The sequence below is a fragment of the Etheostoma spectabile genome, chromosome 5 (genome assembly GCF_008692095.1).
Source record: "Etheostoma spectabile isolate EspeVRDwgs_2016 chromosome 5, UIUC_Espe_1.0, whole genome shotgun sequence".
Classification (NCBI taxonomy): Eukaryota; Metazoa; Chordata; class Actinopteri; order Perciformes; family Percidae; genus Etheostoma; species Etheostoma spectabile.
In genome coordinates, this window is record NC_045737.1 from 31,245,274 (window position 1) to 31,268,822 (window position 23,549).

Here is a 23,549-nt window from a genome sequence, read left to right on the forward strand (position 1 = left end):
TTATAGCATTTGTGTTGGACTTCTGGAAAACCATGTTGTGCACTTGATGCCTAAACTGCAGGTTCTTGGGAAGGGTGGTTTTGGTAAAACAAACTGAAATGCAAAAGTGGTTTCAATAAAAAGTTCTTTAAAACATAGAAGGCAGTTGGGGAAGATTGAACCCTGTAATGAAAGTGTAAAGGCAACAGGGCTTAGATGATGGACTGGATACATGAGCCCCATATCTGAGTAAAATAAGAGCCTCAGGGTTGGTAGAAAATGAGTTAAAGGAAGTGCAGACCCAGCAAGGGAGGGAGAGAAATGTCCTCACTTCAAATGAGCTGACCTTCATGTTAACCCATTCTGGGGGATTAGCACTGCTTTCAATACAACATGCATCGGATGGTAACAATGGCCAGACAATTAGCTAGAAATTATGGAGTGGCATACCACCATTATAGAAAAATCAGGAAATCACCAAAGTCATTTGAACGTATCCTGAAAGGCCCTTCAATATCACAGCAATCCATCCAACAGTTGGTTAGATATTTCACATGAAGGCCAAATTGTCAACCTCATGGGGGCGATAGATGAAAAGTCAGGGATGAGTAAAGTCATTAGGACACATCATCTAGGAACCATGAATGTCTGTACACCATCTCATGGCAGTGGTTGAGATGTTCATGTCTGGACAAGGATGACTCACAAGTTAAACTGGAAGTGTGGCAGCGCTCATTTTCTGTGTCCTTCCAGCTCCAGCTCCCGTCCTGAACCCCAGACTCCTCCGTCCTCCAAGGAGGGACGTCCCATCTACCCCAGCAAAGAGGAGGCCGAGTCGGAGGCAGCACCGGGATACTACACCGCCAACTCATTCCAGTACCAGGACACCCAGCTGTAGGCTCAGCACACAGCAGCTGTGGCCGTCCTCGGCTTCCTGGACGTACATGTACACATAAGCAGTATATTTACACACATACCATTCCATCATGCCCTGCACAAGTAAGCTGCTGACTTTGAACTGACTCTCGCTTCTTTGATATTAAGGGGGGGGAACTTTTTTTTGCTTCCTGGAAGTTAAAGCGTACTGTGCTATCCGTTTGGATAGGAAAACACACTGTATTAACTTTACTTTTGATGTTGTATTTGATTGATTTTTTTTCTTACCTACCACTTTTAAAGGTCAAAACTGAGTGATTAGGAACCACTTGTTTTCTTGCCTATGCAACTCTTCAGTTTTTTGCACACAGCAACTGAAACTTAATGCTACAAGTTTTGCCCTCACAAAAAACCTCAACAAACCTAAAGACCACAATGCGCTTTATTACATCTTTTCCTTTATTTTTTAAGCTCCTATTATTGCCAGCCATATAATATATATATAATATAATATATTATTACATACAAAAATATGTGTATATATATATATATATATATATAGTATAGTACATATATAAAGTCAAGTCAAGTGTTTATACTCTGTCTTTGCATTCCTTCGTATATGACAATGCCTATGTATACCTACAGTGTGTGTGTGTGTGTGTGTGTATATATATATATATATATATATATATATATATATATATATATATATATATATATAGTCTATCTAGTAACACTGGAATTTGTTACAATTTTTTGAAGTGCCTTTTACTTTCTTAGTCCCATGAGGTTCGGGTTGTCTTTCCTCCACCCCTCAGCCACCCAGCCCTACTAAATCCTCTGCTGCTGTCAAGCTTCAAGGGAAACCAGGGAACCAGTGACACCAAATCTCAATGCTGCCCCCCCCCCCCCCCCCCTCCCCCCTCACACACAGTACTGTCTGCTGTCACCTCCAGGGTCAAAACACACACACCCTGCAGCCAAAAGGGCAAAAGCTGAGTAAAGTCAAAGTTGTAATCTGTAAAGGCCCGGTCACTCCAGCATTAAACAGTCCAAGTTCTTGACAGTCTTGACAGTTTCGATTTTTAAAGGAATAGACAGCCAGAGAGAGAAGAAGATGTTTAACGGTTATTAGCTGTGTTGCACTTTTATATAACCTCGTCTGTCAGAGTACAAAATGCTCCACAAGAAGCAAATGTTTAAGAGGCAACGGTTGATGCTTCAAATACATCTCTTGAATACATTGTGCAAAACTATTGTCCCATTAGTAACCACTATAGAAATTTCTATCGATCGTCCTATCCAGCTCTCTGAATACATCCATGAGCTAGCTCTGGTTGGTCCTGTGAACAGTCACTGCGTCACCAAGATTCTAGCATCACCTATTTTACTATAGGATGTGCAATGAATTTTGCTGTGCCACTTTCTGGTTTGACCGAGCCTTGAGATCTCTTGTAACTGTTGGCGTCTTTGATGCTCGGCCTGCTGTTTTTTCACTGTACCTCTCAGCCAGAAAGAATTTGCTAGTCGTAACTGTGTGGCCAGAAGCGTGATGTCTTTTGCCTTGGAGAGTTATGTTGATAAAGTTTCTGCAGGTGGTGCCCTCTTCTGTCTGTTCAGCCATCGTGGCTTTCACTGCCTATGCCAACACCCTGTTAAGTGATAAGGTTGGTGACATTCTATATTGTCTTATGATGAGCCAATCCCAAGTTTCTACCCAAACCAGCAATGAATGTATCTACTAACAAGTAATGTCATTGTTGATATATCGTATTCCTCTGTGCCATAGAGCTCCGTTGTTGTCCAACACCTTTAGACTAGACTCTAAAAGTGTTGGCCACCAAATGTGGATTAATCCGCTGCTGAAAATAGTCCCCAACAAATGCACTATTTCCTCCTGTGTGAGTAGCATTTGTCAAAAACTGCAGTGTTGAGCTGTTTTAGGAAAGTACTGAACCTATAAAAAAAGAAGTAAATTCTATATTTGTGAGACTTTTTAATAGAAAAGTATTTCAGTACGAACCAGAAAGTATTGAGAGATGGATTAATGTGGTGTACATAAAGATGATCTTTAAGTATGTGACGATAAGAAGGATATAGAATAACACCAGCCCTGTCTTTTCAAAGCTGTGCCCCATGAATAAGAGGAGCAGGATCAGCCCTTTGACAAATGAACTTGCTGGGGGGGGCATTGGGCCTAGATTTTGACACAACCCCTCTTCAAGACCCCAAGACCAATAAAGCAGGACCCATTTGTCTTTTGATTATGTGGTGCATATTCCCAAATTAATTTCTAATGAGGTTAGTTGAAACAAGTTGATTTTCTATAGGACTCCTTAGTAGGCTCTGTCCTTCCAAGGGTGGGGAGCATCTTCTTTTATTATTGTGCGTTCCATTTGTACTCGGATTTCTGAGCTCGGAACTCAGACAACCTCCGAGTACCCCAAGCTCTGAATACACCATGGCTGCCAACAGTAGTGGAAGCTGTAGTAACATACAGTTGTACACACAGTCCTGTCCAACATCTATTTGTGGACATGTTGTTATGCTGTTTATGTGCACAAAAAACAGCATTATGCACTGTTATTTACTGGTATTGCTAAGAAGGGCTAACTTGGCTTGAGCTAACCCTACAATGAAAGATCTGACTTGTAAATGGAAGGCATTCAACTCGATCGTGATGTCATTCTCAGCTCGGGCTTTCGAGTTTAGAAGTTAATGGAACGCACTATTGTTCCAAACACCCCACAGACATTAAACCCATGACTTCCTGTATGCCAGCAGACATTTCCCTACACAAACCTACCAGACAGGAACCGTTTCCGTCCTCTATCAGTGTTTCAGAGTGGAGCAAAGCAAACGTACAAAGGCATACACCCAGAAGGAAACCTCTGGTAGTGGAGTGTAGATCTAAGCCACTGAGATATGGGGCTCTGTGTGTTCTGGCCTGGTCTTGTTGTCTGTGGTAGAGGCAGACAGTTGTATATGGTCTGGCCTCCACTAGCAGCGTGAATGAATGGGGTCCCACACGTTTTTACATATACTTGATTGTATTTCTCAGTTCGCTCTTTACCTCCACACATGAGCTACAAAGTGCTTACAGTCAGAATCCAAGTGCTGAGTGACGTCCCACACAATGGACGGGCATTGAGTTTATGGAATATACTGTAATGGGTCATCATGGCAGAAGGTTATGTTACAAATGAGACGGAGAGAATGAGAAGAATGATTGGACTGTGTCTGCTGAGTTTTTCCATGTTTTCACCTTAAAACACCAAATAAAAGAAAAAGTCTTAACCACATGTGTAGTGTATGTCCTTGATAATTTTCACAAACAGGGATTTATCCAATTGATCAACTCTCAGGTTTTCACATGTATAAATAGCCTGTTTTCACCCTTGCTTACGGCCATACCACCCTGAACACGCCCGATCTCGGAAGCTAAGCGGGGTCGGGCCGGGTCAGTACTTGGATGGGAGACCGCCTGGGAATACCCGGTGCTGTAAGCTTTTTCATCACCAGAGGGCGCTGCAGCTGCCTCTTTGCTGGAAGCAGAGCTGACAAGGAAACTGCAACATCTTCATTTACAACTAAAATGAAGAATTTTACAGTGTTCAACTATTCAAGTAGCAGTTCAAAATGCATGCAGTTTGACCATATCAAAACTAAATACTATACTCTGGATGATGCAAATTTACAAAAGGCGACAAGTCACCCAAGTCTCAGTGAAAGACGAAGGTCAAAAACAACAGAAACATGAAAAGAAATTAAAGAAAGCCTATTCATGAGTATGGCAACAGGTTAAATAAATGAATCAGTTTGGAACAAATCAATTTAAAGAACTCTTACAAATACAAAAGTGTTAAATAAAGTGCTAAAAAGAGAGCAAAAAGCAATTGAACTCCTTGATTCCAAGGTGAATGTAGCTGAACTACTAGCATGCTACTTCAAATTGTAGACGTGCACTAATAGTGTGATTACATGTAGTTCATTACACTTCAACCCCAAACTGTGTATTCAACAGTTTTGAGAACCTTCCGGTTTTCACATGTATAAATAGACTGTTTTCACCCTGTGCACTCGCTTACGGCCATACCACCCTGAACACGCCCGATCTCGTCCGATATCGGAAGCTAAGCAGGGTCGGGCCGGGTCAGTACTTGGATGGGAGACCGCCTAGGAATACCCGGTGCTGTAAGCTTTTTCACCACCAGAGGGCGCTGCTGCTTCTTTGCTGGAAGCAGAGCTGACAAGGAAACTGTATAGGATACAACTATTTTTTTTTGGAAGGAACATCTTTATTTACAACTGAAATAAAGAATTTTACATTGTTCAACAATTCAAGTAGCAATTCAAAATGCTTGCAGTTTGACCACATCAAAACTAAACAATATATTCTGGATGATGCAAATTTACAGATGACGAAAAGTCACCCGTCTCAGTATAAAAAAGAGTTAAAAAAAATGGAGAAATAATTACAGTAATGAAAAATAGAAACATGGAAAGAAATGAAAGTATTCCTGAGTATGGCAACAGGTTAAATAAGTGAATCAATTTGGATCAAATAAATCAAAGAACTTTTAAAAGTACAAAAGTGTTATTTATAGTGCAAAAAAGAGCAAAACGCAATTGAACTCCTTGATTCCAAGGTGAATGTAGTAGAACTACTAGCAAGCTACTGCAAAATGTATACGTGCACTAATGGTGTGATTACGTGTAGTTCATTACTCCTCAGACCCAAACTGTGTATTCAAGAGTTTTGAGAACCTTCAGGTTTTCATATATGTATAAATAGCCTGTTTTCATCATGTGCATTCGCTTACAAGAGTATATTGCTGCAACCTGAACACGCCAGATGAAAACGCGGAGCTGCACACACACACATCGCGTTGCTTATTTTTCCTAGCTGTACGTGAAGGCAGCATTAATCACAACGGTGAAAGAGCGCTCGTGGCGCCCGGAGCTTATATCTGAGGACATTGCGGTATGAGCTGAAGAAATCCTGCGCTATTATGACGCTTTGTGAGCAGTTGAGATGGTGAGCGGCTCTTCACATGTGTGGTGGTGTTAGAATAGATTTAGACTTTTAGTATTTTTACCTAGAGTAGGCCTATTTCTTTCTTTTTTTTAACCCCTCTACGGTAGTTTTAGCTTCTCGACGGTTCCGGAGTTTGGTGGTAGCACAATGACACTGTTTTGATTGTTTTACTGGAATAGCGAGACATGTGCGGCAGATAGGCTGCGTCTCTTGTCGCCTACAACCAGCCGGCACCACCGGGACCGGACATTTTTTACAAAGACAGAGACCAGAAGAAGGAGACGTAACATGTTTGAAGCTGCAGGAGTCCCCCTCATCGTGCTGGACGTTGTCTGTCTCATACTCGGTATGGAAACCTGCTCCACCTCTGTCTTTTAAACCGTTAAAGTCGACTTTCTTTGTCATAACCTCTTACAGCGACTATTCTGTAGAGACACATCAAAGGACGTATCGTATTTGCATAGGCTACGTCACACACCTTGACTTGAGGTTTTAGTGAACCAGGCAGGAAGATGGGAAAAAAAGGAAACAAAGTCCCACCCTGTGTGTTTTTTCCTAGGCAAAGCTGTGTTTTTAGCTCAGTGTTTGTAATGTAATCATAGCACAGAGACAAGCTGCAGGACTGCTAAATGTAAGTGACAATACTCCCAATAGAAATAAATGAGAGACACTCTACTGTCTGGGGACACCCAGCTGTGCTGCTGTGCTGCTGACTGCACCAATCTTCTCCTCTAGCAGACAGCAAGTACACAACTGGAGACTGGAAACCTTTATTTCTAGTCGCATATCTTCTGTCCAAAGTCTAAATCTAAATGTAGTTCATTATAGAAGTCCTTCATTTTAGTTTAGTAAACTTTATGTTCTGTGGGACACTGGAAGAAGAATTCATATTTTACTTAAGTAATATTAGAAATACCACAATATAAACAAAACTCCAGTAAAAGTTCCAAGGTATTAAGTATTATAAGTCAAATAAACCTAGGCCTATCCATTATGCAGAAAAATGACCCCTGTGAATGTGGATACATACTGTATAGACATATGTATGTGTATATATATATATATATATATATATATATATATTAATATATATATATATATATATATGCTATTAGGTAATTATTACTATTTCATCAATCTGTAAGCAGCGTTTTACTGTCGTAATTGGTTGAGCTGATTTTAACTTTAAATACTCTTTTGTAGTTTAAGTTATAACAATGCGTCACAATTTAGTTATATTTAGTTATAATATGGTGGACTAAAAAGTACAATATTTCTCTCTGAAATGTAAAGTAGAACTAGAAGTAGCATACATTGCTAATACTCAGTCAGTATTGAAAAATGATACCTGCATTTTTTAAACTTGTTTAACAGTGTAAACAATATTTAAAATATCAGTGAGGCCGTTTCCTCGTGGTATAAAAAAATCATGTTAACACCCCAATAATATGTCTTCAATGCTTAACTCATTATTAGCTCCACTTTTTAAAGGTTCAATAGGTAACTTAAAGAAAAGACAACTTTTGCCATATTTGCTACTATCACTATATCCAGACAGTTGCACATGAGACAGATATGTATCAAATATGTATCAAGATGAAGTTACTTCACAGTCTATTTCTCACCTCAAATGTTTTCAGCAACATATTTTAGTGTGCTGTTTATCTGTAAAATCTAGTGTGTGACCAAGCCGAGCCCAAATTAATTCTTATTTCATTTAATTTAAAATCAAAAAGCTTTAATTACAGCAAATTGTCAACTGAAATACAGACACACATGGCTGCTGAATACATATGATCTAATACGTTTAAATAAACATTTAAATAGTGAAAATTATTATTCCACTTTTTGCTTTTTAGGTGGAAGACAGACTCATCGTAGTCAAAGTAAACAGTACTTTAAAAGATATACTACTACTAAGATCTGAATAGTCCACTTATGTAATTCCAAAGCCAGTTTCATTTATTCAGTAGGTGTACAGACAGGCCTGAACAAAGGTCTGTGACAACTCATCTAGCCAGAGAGCGTCATTAGCAATGATCATACTTAGAAGAATGTTTGGCATTGCATAACTGACTTCACATTAGCCAAATGCCTGCATGTTTTTGCTTTTTATGTGTTTTGGTTACATATTAACACCAGATGAAAATTAGCCTGTATGGCTAATTGTTGATTTAAGTGCATTGTCCCTTCTTAAAGTGCTCATATTCTTATCATTACATTATTTTCAGGTTCGTAAATGTAGTTAGAGGTCGTACCAGAACAGGTTTATGTGGTTACTTCTCAGAAAACACCACATCTTTGTTGCGCTGCACATTGCTGCAGCTCCTCTTTTCACCCTGTGTGTTGAGCTCTCTGTTTTAGCTACAGAGTGAGGCCTCTCGCTTCTGTTCCATACTGCTGTAAACACTGCTAGCCAGTCAGAAGCAGAGTATGAGGGTGTGCCACCTGTGTGGACTAGAACAGAGCTGTTAGGAACTGTTGGTGGACTTGGACTTTGGGCTTGTCACTTTGTAAACCTGTAACGTGCACAAAAAAAGATTTATAACACAATAAAGGAAAGGACAAAGGCCAAAAAGTATTAATATAAACCCTTTAAGTAAACATAAACTCAATGAATCTCTTCTCTTCAAATCTTCATTGTTCCAATATCTAAAGTCTAAAGTAAATATATGACTTTTGCAATATTGTTCTGCATTAGCACAAGGCCTCAGGCCTTTTAATTCAGTTATTGTGCAACCTGAACAGAGTAAATATTTTTCCTTGCAGCTAAATGAAACCCACAGGATTCACCAGCTTCTTTTTCAGGAGAAGGAACGCCTGTTTGAACATATTCTTCCTGCGACTAAAAACATAAGTTGTATCAGCCTGTGTCATAGTGGCAGTGGCTCATAACTCTGAGTCACACAAGTATTTGCAGCTGCTTGTAAACACGATGTGCATTTTGATGAAATAAGATACAAAACAAGATGAAATCTAACTAGTTATTATTAATTTACTGTTCTTTGTGGTTGCATGTGGCTTCTATTTTGTGTCTTGAAAAGCACAACGTAGCCTATGGTATCTTTTAGTAGAATATAAAATGTGCCTTATCAGTGATCATTGTGATGAAATTCACTTTTTTTTTACCAAACTCTCTTCACCCGGTCAACGTCACAACTCAGCAGCTCAGAGTTTCGCAGATAAAACTACATCTGCCAGCAACAAACACAAAACATCGCTTATTTTTCCTAGCTGCACATGAAGGGATCATTAGTCACAACATTGGTGGCGGTCTATAATTTTCCTAGGCAAAGCTGTGTTTTTAGCTCAGTGTTTGTAATGTAATCATAGCACAGAGACAAGCTGCAGGACTGCTAAATGTAAGTGACAATACTCCCAATAGAAATAAATGAGAGACACTCTACTGTCTGGGGACACCCAGCTGTGCTGCTGTGCTGCTGACTGCACCAATCTTCTCCTCTAGCAGACAGCAAGTACACAACTGGAGACTGGAAACCTTTATTTCTAGTCGCATATCTTCTGTCCAAAGTCTACATCTAAGTCTAGTTCAGTATAGAAGTCCTTCATTTTAGTTTAGTAAACTTTATGTTCTGTGGGACACCCCTGTAAAATCAGTGGTGGAAGAAGAATTCATATTTTACTTAAGTAAAATTAGAAATACCACAATATAAACAAAACTCCAGTAAAAGTTCAAGGTATTAAGTATTATAAGTCAAATAAACCTAGGCCTATCCATTATGCAGAAAAATGACCCCTGTGAATGTGGATACATACTGTATAGACATATGTATGTGTATATATATACACTACCGGTCAAAAGTTTGGGGTCACTTAGAAATTTCCATTGCACTCCATTATAGACAGAATCCCAGCTGAGATCAGTTGCCTTAGTTTTTTAACCAGGGCAGCAGTTTTTAGATTACATTATGTGCTTACAAAATTGCAAAAGGGTTCTCCAATTTTTTTAAATGATATCAGATTAGTAAACAGAATGTGCCTTTGGAACGTTGAAAGAATGGTTGCTGATAATGGGAAATGTAGATATTACATTAAAGATCACCCACCCACTCAGATCAGCTGCTATCCTGTCTATAATGGAGTGAAAGGGAAATTTGTAAGTGAACCCAAACTTTTGACCGGTAGTGTATATATATGCTATTAGGTAATAATTACTCTTTCATCATTGTGTAAGCAGTGTTTTACAGTCGTAGTTGGTCGAGCTGATTTTAACTTCTTGAAATACTCTTTTTTTGTAGTTTTTGTAGTTTAATTTATAACAATGCATCACAATTTAGGTATATTAAGTTTCTATACCTTAATTAGTTAGTACTTAGTAACTACTGCTTCTAAATCAATGTGGTAGAATAAAAAGTACAATATTTATAGTAGAACTATTAAGTAGCATACATTGGTCATACTCAGTTAGTATTGAAAAATTATACCTACAGTACTTTTTAAAACTTGTTTCACAGTGTAAAACATATTTTTAATATCAGTGAGTCTGTTTCCTTGTGGTATGAAATCAGATTAATACCCCAATAATATGTCTTCAATGCTTAACTTATCCTTGATCTATTATTTTTTTTACATACATACATCCGTACATTTATACTTCTATCTCTTTCTTTCTTTTTAACAGTTGGACTTCCATTTTTTATCCTTACCCCTCAACACAACCCTTTCAAACGGGGGTTCTTCTGTAACGATGAGTCCATCAGGTATCCCCTCAAAGAGGACACCATCTCCTACCAGCTGCTGGGAGGAGTCATGATCCCCTTCACGCTGATCGTGGTACGTCAACAGTCGTCTTTCTCCATAAGTTCTCTGACCTTTAAATAAAAACTGTTGAGTTTACTAATTGTTTAATCTCTTCTGTTGCAGCTCGTCTGTGGCGAGTGCCTTTCGGTTTACTTGTCTCGCATCAAGAACCAATCTTTGGGGACCAAGTATGTGGCGTGTGTCTACAAAGCCGTGGGGAGCTATGTGTTCGGAGCTGCTGCTAGCCAGTCGCTGACGGACATAGCCAAGTACTCCATCGGCCGCCTGCGGCCGAACTTCCTGGCCGTATGCAAACCACCCTGGAGTAGCATCAACTGTAAAGCTGGCGGATACATCGAGAACTTCACCTGCACTGGAGACAAGTTTCTGGTAGATGAGGCCAGGTATGTGTCCCCAACACGGATTCAATTAAACCCACAAGAGCAACTTCTGGAAAAACGGCACCAAATATAACTTTTTCTTTGACTAATTGATAACATTTAGTATTATTATGTGGTAGTAGTCTCACTGAGCTTGATCATCTAAAGGCCGTTTTATGCTTAGGGTTAGGGATGACGTGAAAACCTGCAGACCGTAACTATTCACTGCGTCATCACAACAGACAGGGATGTTCTGTACAAACCATCGTGTTGAAGGAGTTAAGTAGCGTTTTCTTTTTGCTGCCTCCAGCTTCTTTTGAAACTAAATGTGTCTTCTGGCAACAGCCACACGCCGAGAATCAAAAGCAACACACCTTCGACGCTCTGTGTGTGTGTGTGTTGCGTTAGGTCACGGCAGTTTGCTGCTATGACGACCAGCCACGCTTGCGTTATGCATGAGGCGGTATTAATCTGCAATCTCAAACTCAGAGTCTGTACAGAAAACTACTTTGCACGTCTACAACGTGAGACAGATTTGTCGGAGGAAGACAAGCAGGTCAAAAGTAGCAAAGAAACTCCCGCACACTGTCTAAGTTGCAACAAATATATTAATTTTAATTGTAGGCAACGTTTCATTACTAGACTATCTTCAGGCAAAAGTCTCTAAATCAAAAAATTTACTCTTTAAAAATGATTCTGATGACATCAGTAAAGCTGTATTTTTTTTTTCACGGTCTAAGTCGTGCTTCTCTCAACTAGTAAACTCATTTTGATGTGTAAAATTAGTGGAGTTCCTTCTTTTATCCCTTCTAAATTGATATCAATACAGTAAAATTACATTTTGATTATGATAGCCGTGTGGTATGAATACATAAAAAGTAAAAGTATTTCTTTTGTTTATCTTTTGCAGACTGTCCTTCTACTCTGGTCATTCATCCTTCTCTATGTACTGTATGCTGTTCCTTGTAGTAAGTTCCTATTTTCTACTTCAAAAACTAACATTTGATTGCTATAAATGATGAAAACAATGTTAAGTCCAATAACTAGCATTGCTTTATATGCTTTACTGCCTATATACCATTCAAATTTACCCTAAAAGGGACTCTCTGTCATTGACAAAAGAGTTTATGAATTATGAACTTCATAACTCTTTTCAGCATGCATTAGCTGCCAACAACCATAATGTAAATCTTGGCTTGGACAATGTAACCTGAATGTCTCCGCGTGACCCCAAGGGATTTTTGTTTCTAATAATTAAGGATTTCCTTTCCTCTTGTAGTTGTACATTCAAGCCAGACTGAGGTCCGAATGGGCGAGGCTTCTGCGTCCCAGCATCCAATTCTTCCTGATTGCCACTGCTGTGTATGTGGGTCTCTCTCGAGTGTCCGACTACAAACACCACTGGAGTGATGTGCTCACTGGCCTCCTGCAGGGAGCCTTAGTGGCTACTCTCACAGTGAGTGTTGTCTAAAGTTATATTAGGATATTGGCAAAACAAGCCATCATGTGTGTTTTTTTTTAAGATTTATTGTCACAGAAAGCAACTGAAAAAGTCAAGTCACTTTATTTAGAAGCCACATTTAAAAAAAAAGAGCCTGTTGACCATGTTTACCTTTAAAAATATGTTACTGCCTAGAACATGCAGTTTTCTGAAATGTTATGGTAAAATATGCAAATGAGCCATTTTCTAATGCTAACCTTTGCTGAATTCAGGAGAAATTTGCAGGTGTAAATTAAACACCTAAATGTGTATTTTGGATGTTTTGTTCCCCCAATAGTCTGAAAGAAGACATGCTATAGAAGTAAAATTAAAAAAAATTATAGTTTTGCCTGGGGTGTCTCCCCTTAAGTTTAGAAAATTCATCCTTTAACATGCTGTCTAACATTTTGTATCGGCATGTTCCAACTATTTATTGAAGCTATATTGTAACTATTCAAGGCATGCTGAGTATCTTTGGAGTCTCCATTAGAATTCATAAACAAAGTTAATGTTAAGTCATTAAGTTTTTAATGACTGACCCACTAGTGAGTCTGTGAGGTTGAAGACATATAATTACTAAATTGTTAGAGTGAGAAATTAAAACAGGTAGATGTAAAAAAAAAAAAAAAAAAAAAAAAATTAAAAAAGGGATTTTATGCAGGAACAAATGAAAGAATATATAAGCGGGAGTCTGGTCTAATTTAATGACTTTATCCATCTTGATAGTAACAGGTGAATGTGCTTTAATGGTGTTGCTTGTTTTTCTGCAGGTGTTCTGTGTGTCCAATTTCTTTGAACAGCCAGTGGACCCAGTGGTGTCCCAGGAGGTCGAAGCCTCACACACCAGTTTACAGGAAAACCCTTTCAACGGGAACCACTACGGCAGCACTGAATGAATCTGAGGCCTCAGAGACAATACTCTTTAGAGCCTTTATCTTTATTTTAAAATAATCACGGAGGACCTAAAACACACCAATGAGCTGCCAGTGTTTGATATTAACGGCTGGCTGTTTCTGTGCATTTGCCCTGCAAAGCCAACGCTGTGGGATATAGCTGCTACCTTTAGCTGCTACCGTGGGTGTGGTCCTTAAACTTTAATTAAAAGGAAGAAAAGTGCACTACAGAAGACAGTTGTTGCACTTTACCGAGATATAAAGAAGCATAACTCTGCCAAAGTTTTGGGTAAATCCTATGTGAAACGGTTTATTATGGAATGACAAAATGAAAGAACAGCATGTTGGGTTTTTAGAAAGAGTTGCTGTTTTGTTTTTTGTTTTTTACAGCGTGCGCTTGTTGGATATGTGGTTCATCATGAATGAATGAAATTCCTTTTGCCCAGAGTATAATGAGCGTCTGTGTGCGCACTGCAAGCAGGCTTGTAGAGAGCCTGGCACCTGTGAATTAGAAAACCTGGACTGGAGACTGAACCTAGAAATAATACATTGTATGTTGATGTTCTGCTACCTACGGTCATGCCATTTCCCTACAAAAAATGAAAAGTACAGTTTGTAGGAAGCTCTCTATGTGTTGGTCCATGCAGAAGCTTTAAACAATATTGTTTTGAGCAGTACTGGGAACATGTGCGCTAAATAAAGAGAGCTCTGTTTTGCTACTTTGTTAAAAAGGAGGGAAATGACTCCTGTGTGTTCTGTCTGTAGAAAAAAAAACAAAGCAGATGTAATGCAAGGGAATGGAGCCTTGGACACAGTACAGCTGCTGATATTTAGTGTAGACACATTTGCTGCTGCAGAATCCTTGATTAAACTTTTTCTAGTTAGAATTAAGTGTAAGGAATGGCATCAAGGAAGAGAAAACAACAGTGGGATTTTTTAACCACATGCAAAAATGCAGACCTGTATGAAAATAAAACGCTGCTGTTGGCGGGTAATTTACATGCTGTGTAGACAGACCAAAGAAACCACAAGCATGCAAATGTGCAACATGTCTGTTATCCCGGTGGACTGCCAGACTATCACTGCATGCTCTTTCTGTTTCACAACAGGAAGAAGTTGGCTTGTTTTCACCAGAGAAAACTGTCAGCTGACAGGCGCCGGTGGTTGGCCGCTAATGACCGAGTCGAGGATCTGCTTAAGAGTTTAATAAATCCTATTACAGTGACCGAGAGAACGAGGTCTAGTTTGACACACAGTGACTGCAATAATACCACACTCATCAATGTCAAGTCCACAGCCTCCATGCAAAGGCACTTATGTACAGCAGGACAATCGGGATTCTTCTGCACTCATTATGTGTGTAGGTGCACGGCTATGTTGACTTACACTTAGCTGAATCTCATTTCTCCATCTTACCCCTACCCCTTACCCCTTCCCCTTGGTTTTGCGCGTTCACGTGAGACCTAGTGCTGTCCCATTACTCTTTTTGAACGAGGGCTAGGGCTAAGATCAAGGGGTGGATACCCCTTAAAACCAAGTGAGGACGTGAGCTTACTTGTAAACAAGGGCTATTGTACAGCTAGCAGCAATGGCTGCCGCATCGACCAGAGAGACCCATGAATGTAAGTATTTTCGTCTTAAATAATTGATTTAAAAATGACGACAGTCTTGTTTTGTGGTCTATACAGTCCTGTGCATCTCTTTGCGTCTCTTTGTTGACCCTTTTGGGATGACTCCCGCAAGGAAATTGAAATTTCCAGCAGCAATTTTCAGCAGCTTACAAAAAAGGTTTAAAAAATACAGTGCAGAGAGAAAAACAACAGGAGTTGGCATTTGAAGTCTTTATTGGAAGTCAAACTGTGAAAACAGTACTGGACAACAAATTCAATTATTGTGATATAGAAATTAGTCCAGCAACAAGAAAACTGGACTCCCAAAAGTTAGACTACAGTAGCTGTCAATTCAGTTATGGCAACTCATGCAATAATTGAACTGAAATATCAGAGTTAAAGCTTCCTTTCATGTCATATGAGAGTGAAGGAGTTTCTGAGTCATGCTACCGTCCAGGTCATAATTACAAGAGAGCTGATTTGTCCCTGAAATCCAATGAAAAATGAATGCCTCTCATCTGCAAAAGACTGACCTTCAATGTAATTAAACCCAAATTTAATGGCTATGATGTTATCAATGCAGTTTTTTAATCATCAGAAAACAAACTATTTTTTCCTTAATACAACTAACTTTGGGAATCTTTTACCTTTTCTGTTTCTACCATCCACTGGATTCAGCATAAGCCCCCATAGGGAGCACAATGCGGAACTTAATCTGGTAATTAGAGACATAGTCCACAAAGAAAAAGTAAAAAGAATAAAATACATATGAAACTGTTTTCGAGTTTCAGTTCCTATCAAAGCTTTAGTTATTCTTTAGGAATGTGTTGATGTTGTAAATTTAAGAAATTCCCACCAAGAAACTTACCATTGTCTCTTAATTGACTTAACTTTTTAGACCCTGTTGAGCAAATTTGATTTAGAGGCCAAATAGCATTAGTGCTAGTACTCTCGAGAGTAATATGAATGGGTTTTATAGATTCCTTTCCAAGTAGTTTATTTTGAAACTATGCATACAATGCATTAAGAGTACTGAGCAGGTATGTGGAACTAGGCACTTTAAAATCCTGGGTGAAACTTCCTGAGGAAATTGCAAAAAAAAAGAGCCCGTTTATGTGCGTTTAGGGTTCTGCTATATATCACTAACAAAGGGAATTTGAAGACTATTGCTATTGACTCTGCTTGTCCATTGAATAACTGCTCCAGTTGCTGTAGCAACCTCCTACATGTGTGAAAACGAACCGGTCATGTTGTCTGCTGTTCCACACAGCTCTCTTTTGTTGTCACACGGACAGCGACAATAGTCTTTATTGAAAGCAGCTTCCATTCACTCTCAAATGTCACATGTCTTACGTTATCTCGCCAGGCAGTGATGCCTTGGAGAAACAAGCGACTCGTAATGCAATGTGCAATGGCAGCTTTTAAAGAATTGGCACTGAAACATCAGGAACTGACTTACTTTTTGTTCCTTACACATACTTTGTCATCCCACTTCTCTGAGAGGATTTTACACGAGGACAACTCAAATACTCACACTAGATAGATCCTATTAACAGTATCAAGTTTTAAAATACAACACAAAGTGTGAGAAAATAATAGATGCAATTGGAGCCATAAGTGGTTTTAAAGTTGAGTAACTGAACCAACAGCTCTGTGTCTCTTGTTCCTGTTTGAGACGAAAGCAAAAGAAACAGTTATGTGACACAACACTGGGAAATGAGGTGTGAGTTAGGTTTGCGGTCGTAATCAGTGACACAATGACAGTAGGCCTAGTGTATGCCTTTTTGCTGTAATGCAGTAACACATTACTAATTCAATTTTGATAAAATTATTCTCGTTACAACCTCAGTAACGTGAGTTACAACACATTTTATTACAACATTTAGTTGTGTTTCCAGTATAATTTCCTGTTGCTGTATTCGATAGTTGAGGTGACTACACACACATTTGCGAGATGGATATTATTTTCTTTCCCATCTCTGTTACCGTGGTCAGAGCCAGAACAAGACAGGTACAGACAGCATCTGTGTCCCAATAGGTGACGGCAGGAGCGTCAGACTGGGGGGGGGGGGGGAGAGGACTGAGTATCAGGGCCCTCATGGTAGGAGGGCCCAAAAAGACGCTAGAATGAACAGCTGTTGATGCGGGGAGTGGCCAGAAAATTTTAAAGTAGTTTCTTCATCAGTATGATAGTCTGCATTTATCTTGTAGAAATATTTTTCAAAGTATTTCATTCATTTGTATGATTGCCGTTTCTGTTTTTAGTATAAAAAAAAAAAGTCTTTCAAGTATTTTATTCTTTAGCATGATAGGTGACGCAAACTTTTACTTGGAAAAGTTAAAGTAAGAGAGATATTTTTTAAAGTATTTTTATTCCGGACGCAAGCTTTTATTTTGAAAAGTAGAAACTCAGGGACATAGAGGCACCAGGTGGGATGGCAGATTATGGGCAAAGCAAATTATGGGCAAAGTTAGTTTGCCCATAATTTGCATTTATTCCCCCCCCCCTTTTCCCTTTCATATCTTCAGTTGTCCTATCAAAATAAAGGCTGAAAATGGCCCAAAAATAGCTTTAAAAAAAAACAATTAAAGTTGTGTACCTTTTCACATATCAGTTGTAAGTCAAGTACTGTAAATAACGTAAATATGGAGATTTAATCACATTATAATTGACCATTTCCTGACTGTTTTAAACTAAACAACATGAACTTCTGATTCAACTTCTTTAAACAAACATTTTACAACAATGCCGTACTTCAACACAACTGTAAGATCATTTTAATTGAGTATTTTCATTCTCCTACTTGCCTATTGTACGTTTCATCTATTTTTTTTATAGCTGTAGTTACTTTGCATTTTCACATTAATTATACAAATATTAAGAATAATCTATGAAAGCGGATAAAGAGAAGACTTTGTTGATCCAGTGGTGAAATTCACAAACTAGCTGCCAAGTCAAACTTCTGCTTTTATTTTGGTGAAAGTCTCAAATGACAGTTACTAGTACTCTATAATGTATTACATTTGGAAGTAACTTGTCCCACACTGGTATACACTTTGGCAGCAAGTTTGTTTTGACTTTGAAAAATATTCAAGTTTACATCTGTGACAATTGGTGCATTGATATAAATTATACAATTGAATCCATATATATGTATAGTCATATTGTATATAAAAGCAGATACAAGTGGGCAGAAAGAGAGTAAAATTGGAGAAAACAGCTTTGCTGCATCTTCCTGCTTTTATGGAAGTGTGTGATAGACATTAACATTAAAACATATATACTACATATCAAATTGTTGTAACTAGGGCCAAATGCAGTCCACCATCAGTGACTCATGTTAACATAGCCCTGGGTAGGAGATACAGTTTAGAACTACTGTTGAGTCTTTTACTCGGTCTAGTTAGGGTCATTTAATGCCACCTTCTGGACATAAATCATACGGAAGCTGCAGACTATTTGTTTTACAAGTGTCATGTTACATGCATAAAAAAAGAGAGCAATTAGTTAAATAATCTATGCATAGAAAATCAATCTGCAAGTTTAATCAATACAAAAATATTCTCGAGTTACAGCTTTGCAGAAGCAAGAATTTGATGATTATCCGGTTTAAATGCAGTATTTTAGGGTTAGACCTAAATATGCAATTAAAAAGAGGATTGATTAAATGTAGATTAGTTGATGTCAATTTGCTCTTTGTTCAATTTAACTTTAATGCACACTGCTGAAGACCCGACAAACTGAATTTCATTGCGGTCTGAGCACATTGACCAAAAGGTTGTTTGTTGCAACACTAGACACTTATCAGCTTTTGCACAAAAAACGCAAGCTATATTACTGTTAAGGTATAGTGTAAAATAAATGTGCGACATGAATTATGGAATATAGTATTGATTTGGCAGACATACTTCAGCTGCAAATATATATATCAAATAAAAAATAAATAGTCAAAAGGTTGGGTAGCAGTCAGGAGAGATATAACACAGGACAATACAAGATGGATTTGATGTGTGACAGTGTCACTGAATTTATTACCATAGTATCAAACATTTCAACCACAGTTGAGAAACTGGGCATAGTCCTTCCATCCTCTGGAAACAGTGAGGAGCAAAACAGACACTGGTCAACACTCATTTGCCCTCTTAAATAGAAACATGAACAACTGTTACAGTAAACAGAATTAAGGGCTGTGGTATGCAGCTCATTATGCATGTTGCCTTTATATTTTGGTACACTAAAATACTCAAATGACATTGGATGCGTTTGTTTGGATTACTTTTCTGCCACTGGGGAAATCTGCTCACAGGTCATAAACTGGTTAAGTGCACACTCAGAAGAATTTTACAGCTCATTAGGGTTGTAAAATTTTATTTTCAGAAATCTGTACATGGAGGTTCTGGCCTTCAGTGTGTTCACATGTATAAGCATAACGGGGACACAGACAGGTAGCTCACTAAAGATCAAGAGAGATGCTTTCCATTACTCAAAACTGGACAGGAAGGTCAGTACAATCTGCTTCAGTTTAGCATCTGATGCCTCTGAGATATGGCCTTCAGCTCTAAAAACAGAAAACAGGTCAAGTTAAATCAACACTTGTATGAATACCCATGTTCATTTTTCAAACATTGTGGCTGAGAAATGTATCTCACCTGATTGCGGCAAGCAGGTCCTGGTGCTGGCTGAGGACGTGCTGCAGGAAAGCCTTCTCGAACCTTGTGATTTTGCTGGGCTCCATCTTGTCCAAGTGACCCCTGACACCAGCATAGATGACTGTTACCTGCTCCTCAATGGCCATGGGGCCTGGAGGGGGAGGGGGGGAAGAAACAAGAGTTTAGTTTTGCATTATAAAAAAAAATAAAAATAAAACAAAACATACAATACAAGCTTGGCATTTCAATTATACTTCTTGGGAAACTTTTAAAGAAACTGACACTTACAATACTGTCCCTGTTTAAGCAGTTCAGTGAGCCTGACACCCCTGTTAAGGAGCTGCTGGGTGGCAGCGTCCAGGTCAGACCCGAACTGGGCGAAGGCAGCCACCTCACGGTACTGAGCCAGCTCCAGCTTCATGGTACCAGCCACCTAAAAGGGGACAAATAAAATTATAATGCTGGCGATTGCAGCCTTTATTCAACGGAATGCAGTATTCGTTATAAAAATTAAAAATGTACTGTGACTCCAACCATGAAATTGACCTGAAGACTTTAAGGTGAGGTCGGAATTGAGAAAAAATAAAAAAAGATGATACCTGCTTCATGGCTTTGGTCTGGGCAGCGGAGCCTACTCTGGACACAGACAGACCCACGTTGATAGCTGGGCGGATACCCTTGTAAAACAGCTCAGTCTCCAAGAAGATCTACAGCAAGCAGATAAAAAGATCACAATACAATAGCATGGTAATGAAGAATGTTTCATATACAAGCCAAAACATAACCACCAATATAGGACTATTTGACAAACCTGTCCGTCTGTGATGGAGATGACATTGGTGGGGATGTAGGCGGACACATCACCGGCCTGGGTCTCAATGACGGGGAGGGCAGTGAGGGAGCCGCCACCGAAGTTGTCGTTCATCTTGGCAGCTCTCTCCAGCAGACGGGAGTGCAGGTAGAACACATCACCGGGGTAAGCCTCACGACCAGGAGGACGACGCAGCAGCAGGGACATCTGACGGTAGGCAACAGCCTGAGAGGAGGAATGGAAAAAGGTAAATTTACCATGGTTGCACTTGGGAATACTGCCACAATTTCCTTATTATTCCTCCCGGAGATATTTAACTGCAATGATGGACAACCGTTTTACAGGGTTTTCAGTTTTAATTACAACAGCAATCGGAGTACTCACCTGCTTGGACAGATCATCATAGATGATCAGGGCGTGCTTGCCGTTGTCTCTGAAATACTCTCCCATGGAGCAGCCAGAGTATGGGGCCAGGTACTGCAGAGGAGCAGCATCAGAGGCAGTAGCAGAGACCACGATGGTATACTTCATGGCATCAGCATCAGTCAGCCTCTTTACCAGCTGAGCAACAGTGGATCTCTTCTGTCCGATGGCAACGTAGATGCAGTACAGCTTCTTCTTCTCATCAGTTCCCTCATTGAAGCGCTTCTGGTTGATGATTGTGTCAATAGCAATGGCGGTTTTGCTGGAGATAGATTTATAAAGATTACCAATTTTTGTAAAGCACCCACGCATTGGCTACCATTATTCCATGGAATCATTGAATGTCCAAATATTCATCATCTATTCCAAAGTATTTACCCAGTCTGTCTGTCACCAATGATCAGCTCACGCTGGCCTCTGCCAATGGGCACCAGGCTGTCCACAGCCTTGATTCCAGTCTGCATGGGTTCCCTCACAGAGATACGGGGGATGATACCAGGAGCCTTCAGACCCACACGCCTACGGATGCTGGAGCCAAGAGGACCCTGAGAAAAAGTAAACATGCATTTTTAAAGATGGACATAACATGCTGACAAGTGTGCCAATAAAGCTATTTAATGTAAACAAGCAACAATGCTGTGTTACTTTGACCTAAACCATAACTGGAATTTTATGTATTATTTGTGTTATGACAGTTACACATATGCTAAAGTAATTAGAAGAGAGGGAAGAAAATATTTCTATTTAAAAACACAAGTTAAATTGACTCAAGTGACCTTTCCATCAATGGCATTTCCCAGAGCGTCCACAACACGGCCGAGCAGCTCCTCTCCAACAGGGACATCCACAATGGCCCCAGTCCTCTTCACAATGTCACCCTCCTTGATCAGCTTGTCGTTACCGAACACCACAACACCAACGTTGTCGGGCTCCAAGTTAAGAGACATGCCCTGGGAGGAAAAAAAATTAATAACTCAAAAGCTGTTTTAAAGCTGGTTGCTTTGACCTACAAAGCATAACTGAAGATGATGTCCTAGTAAGGTTTGGGCGCATTTCACATAGGTGCACTGTATAATTACATTATTTAGTATATACGTTAGTCTTGCAATACGTTTAGCTTTACATCAGTGTGTTTAGAACTTAGCCCAGAAATAAGTGTCCTTTTATACATACCTTCAGTCCAGAAGAAAACTCCACCATCTCTTCTGCCTGGACATTCCTCAGGCCGTACACTCTGGCAATACCATCACCAATGGACAGCACACGTCCTGTCTCCTCCAGGTCGGCGGAGGTGTCAGCTCCCATGATCTTCTCCTCCAGGATTGAAGACACCTCGGCTGTGCCTGCGAGACAAGACATGCATGTGGTAGAATTTTGCTTGAATAAGATTTAACAAAAACGTCATATTTAGAAAAAAAAAGATCTATATAAATTCAAAACATCTTGATATAAAACTATGACAATAGGATTTTGTTTATAATAATGGAATATATCCTAATTACAGTTAAATACATTCGATTTTCTAAACACAAGGCCACTTGAGTTACACAGAAAAAATGTTTTCCAAAACAATTGTAAAGGGTAACAAAACTCAACTGCAAGTCAAAGTTATTGTGACAATGCTGGGATTTTGTCTGCATCTCTTCTACGCAACGGATAACTTTATTACAGAACCTTTATTTCTCTCTTTAGTTAACATTTTCAGGTAAGCTATATAGAAAGTCTTCACAATGATGTGGTTATATGTTGAGATAACCATGTAGACCTAAGAATGCCATCCTGTTAATTTGACATAGCAATGACGAAGACAACTTGTGTGCATAGATCAATGACCTTCATAAATCCCCTTTTAGGTGCTGACCTAGGTGTGGAGGATACATTTACTGTCATGTTATTTTTCACTTACCGATCTTCTGCAGCCATGGTCTGTGTGTGTGGAGGTGGTTGACCCCAACGTAGGCGGCCGGTATAGCCTTGGACACCTGATTTAACGACAGATTTAATTAAACGTTAACAGCAAATAAAAAGACGCCTAAGCGTATTGCAGAGTTAAAATGTGTAATTTAAAAGTTGAGCTAACGCTGTGCAGCGGAGGCGACGTGCGCTGTCAGACTTCCTGACCTTCAAAGCGTGGCTGAATGAGCCCTTAGCTGCTAGCTAGCTAGCTACCTAGCTAGCAATTAGCTTGCGTGCTAACTTAAGCGCTGCTCGCTGCAGGACGGAGACGTCGTTTCACAAGGGCAACTTCAACAAAACCACTGTATACGCCAATTTCGAGGTCACTAAGGCGAATTATTATTTAGTAGAGTTTAGGGCCGCGTTAATAAGTCGATGGCAAGGTAGCTTACGGCCTATAACATTAACTTTACCCTTCACGGCCATAAGGTTCACATTGATATTAGCTAGATAAACTTGGTGAAACATATCCATTAGGTTTAGCTAGGTAGTTGAATTATACTTACAAATCCAGCCCTTCTGGGCAGGGTCCTGGCCAAAGCTGCTGCAACTCTTACGGTTAACATTTTTGTTGGGTTGCTAATGACCTGTCCTCCACCACTAGCGGCTTGAACCTGGCTGTGAGGGAGAGTGTAATGGCTGAATGAACTCTTCTTCTATTTATGTGTCACTGACGTTACATTTTCTCT

The 23,549-nt window shown here is 39.4% G+C and overlaps 3 protein-coding genes, 1 non-coding gene and 1 pseudogene across 8 annotated transcripts in view; 4 read left to right on the forward strand and 1 right to left on the reverse strand.

Moving 5' to 3' along the window:
- tjp2b (tight junction protein 2b (zona occludens 2)) overlaps positions 1-1,373 on the forward strand; it is a 71,701-nt gene extending 70,328 nt beyond the window's left edge. For 4 of the 5 annotated variants that reach the window (XM_032516531.1, XM_032516535.1, XM_032516532.1 and 1 more), the window contains one exon: positions 733-1,372. In XM_032516531.1, the coding sequence (XP_032372422.1) occupies positions 733-877 (145 nt within the window). In that variant the 3' untranslated portion in view covers positions 878-1,372. Of the gene's footprint in view, positions 1-732 lie in introns of all 5 variants that reach the window. The other variant, XM_032516534.1, reaches the window with a different exon arrangement.
- A 2,885-nt stretch (positions 1,374-4,258) lies between these two features.
- LOC116690420 (uncharacterized) lies at positions 4,259-4,367 on the forward strand (annotated as a pseudogene).
- A 573-nt stretch (positions 4,368-4,940) lies between these two features.
- On the forward strand, positions 4,941-5,059 carry LOC116690416 (5S ribosomal RNA). Its single transcript, XR_004332256.1, has one exon. It is a non-coding gene; the product is annotated as a 5S ribosomal RNA (ribosomal RNA).
- A 670-nt stretch (positions 5,060-5,729) lies between these two features.
- On the forward strand, positions 5,730-14,142 carry LOC116689883 (phospholipid phosphatase 1). Its single transcript, XM_032516542.1, has 6 exons — positions 5,730-6,242; positions 10,539-10,690; positions 10,781-11,061; positions 11,948-12,005; positions 12,317-12,493; positions 13,288-14,142. Exons 1-6 carry the CDS (start codon positions 6,185-6,187, stop codon positions 13,411-13,413), a joined length of 852 nt encoding a protein of 283 aa, XP_032372433.1. The 5' UTR covers positions 5,730-6,184; the 3' UTR covers positions 13,414-14,142.
- Positions 14,143-19,019: 4,877 nt separating this feature from the next.
- On the reverse strand, positions 19,020-23,549 carry LOC116689881 (ATP synthase subunit alpha, mitochondrial). The gene is made up of 11 exons (XM_032516536.1): positions 23,367-23,549; positions 22,811-22,886; positions 22,078-22,247; positions 21,681-21,854; positions 21,283-21,449; positions 20,866-21,166; positions 20,482-20,706; positions 20,270-20,377; positions 19,959-20,103; positions 19,671-19,821; positions 19,020-19,579 (listed from the first exon to the last, which is right to left on the reverse strand). Exons 1-11 carry the CDS (start codon positions 23,424-23,426, stop codon positions 19,501-19,503), a joined length of 1,656 nt encoding a protein of 551 aa, XP_032372427.1. The 5' UTR covers positions 23,427-23,549; the 3' UTR covers positions 19,020-19,500.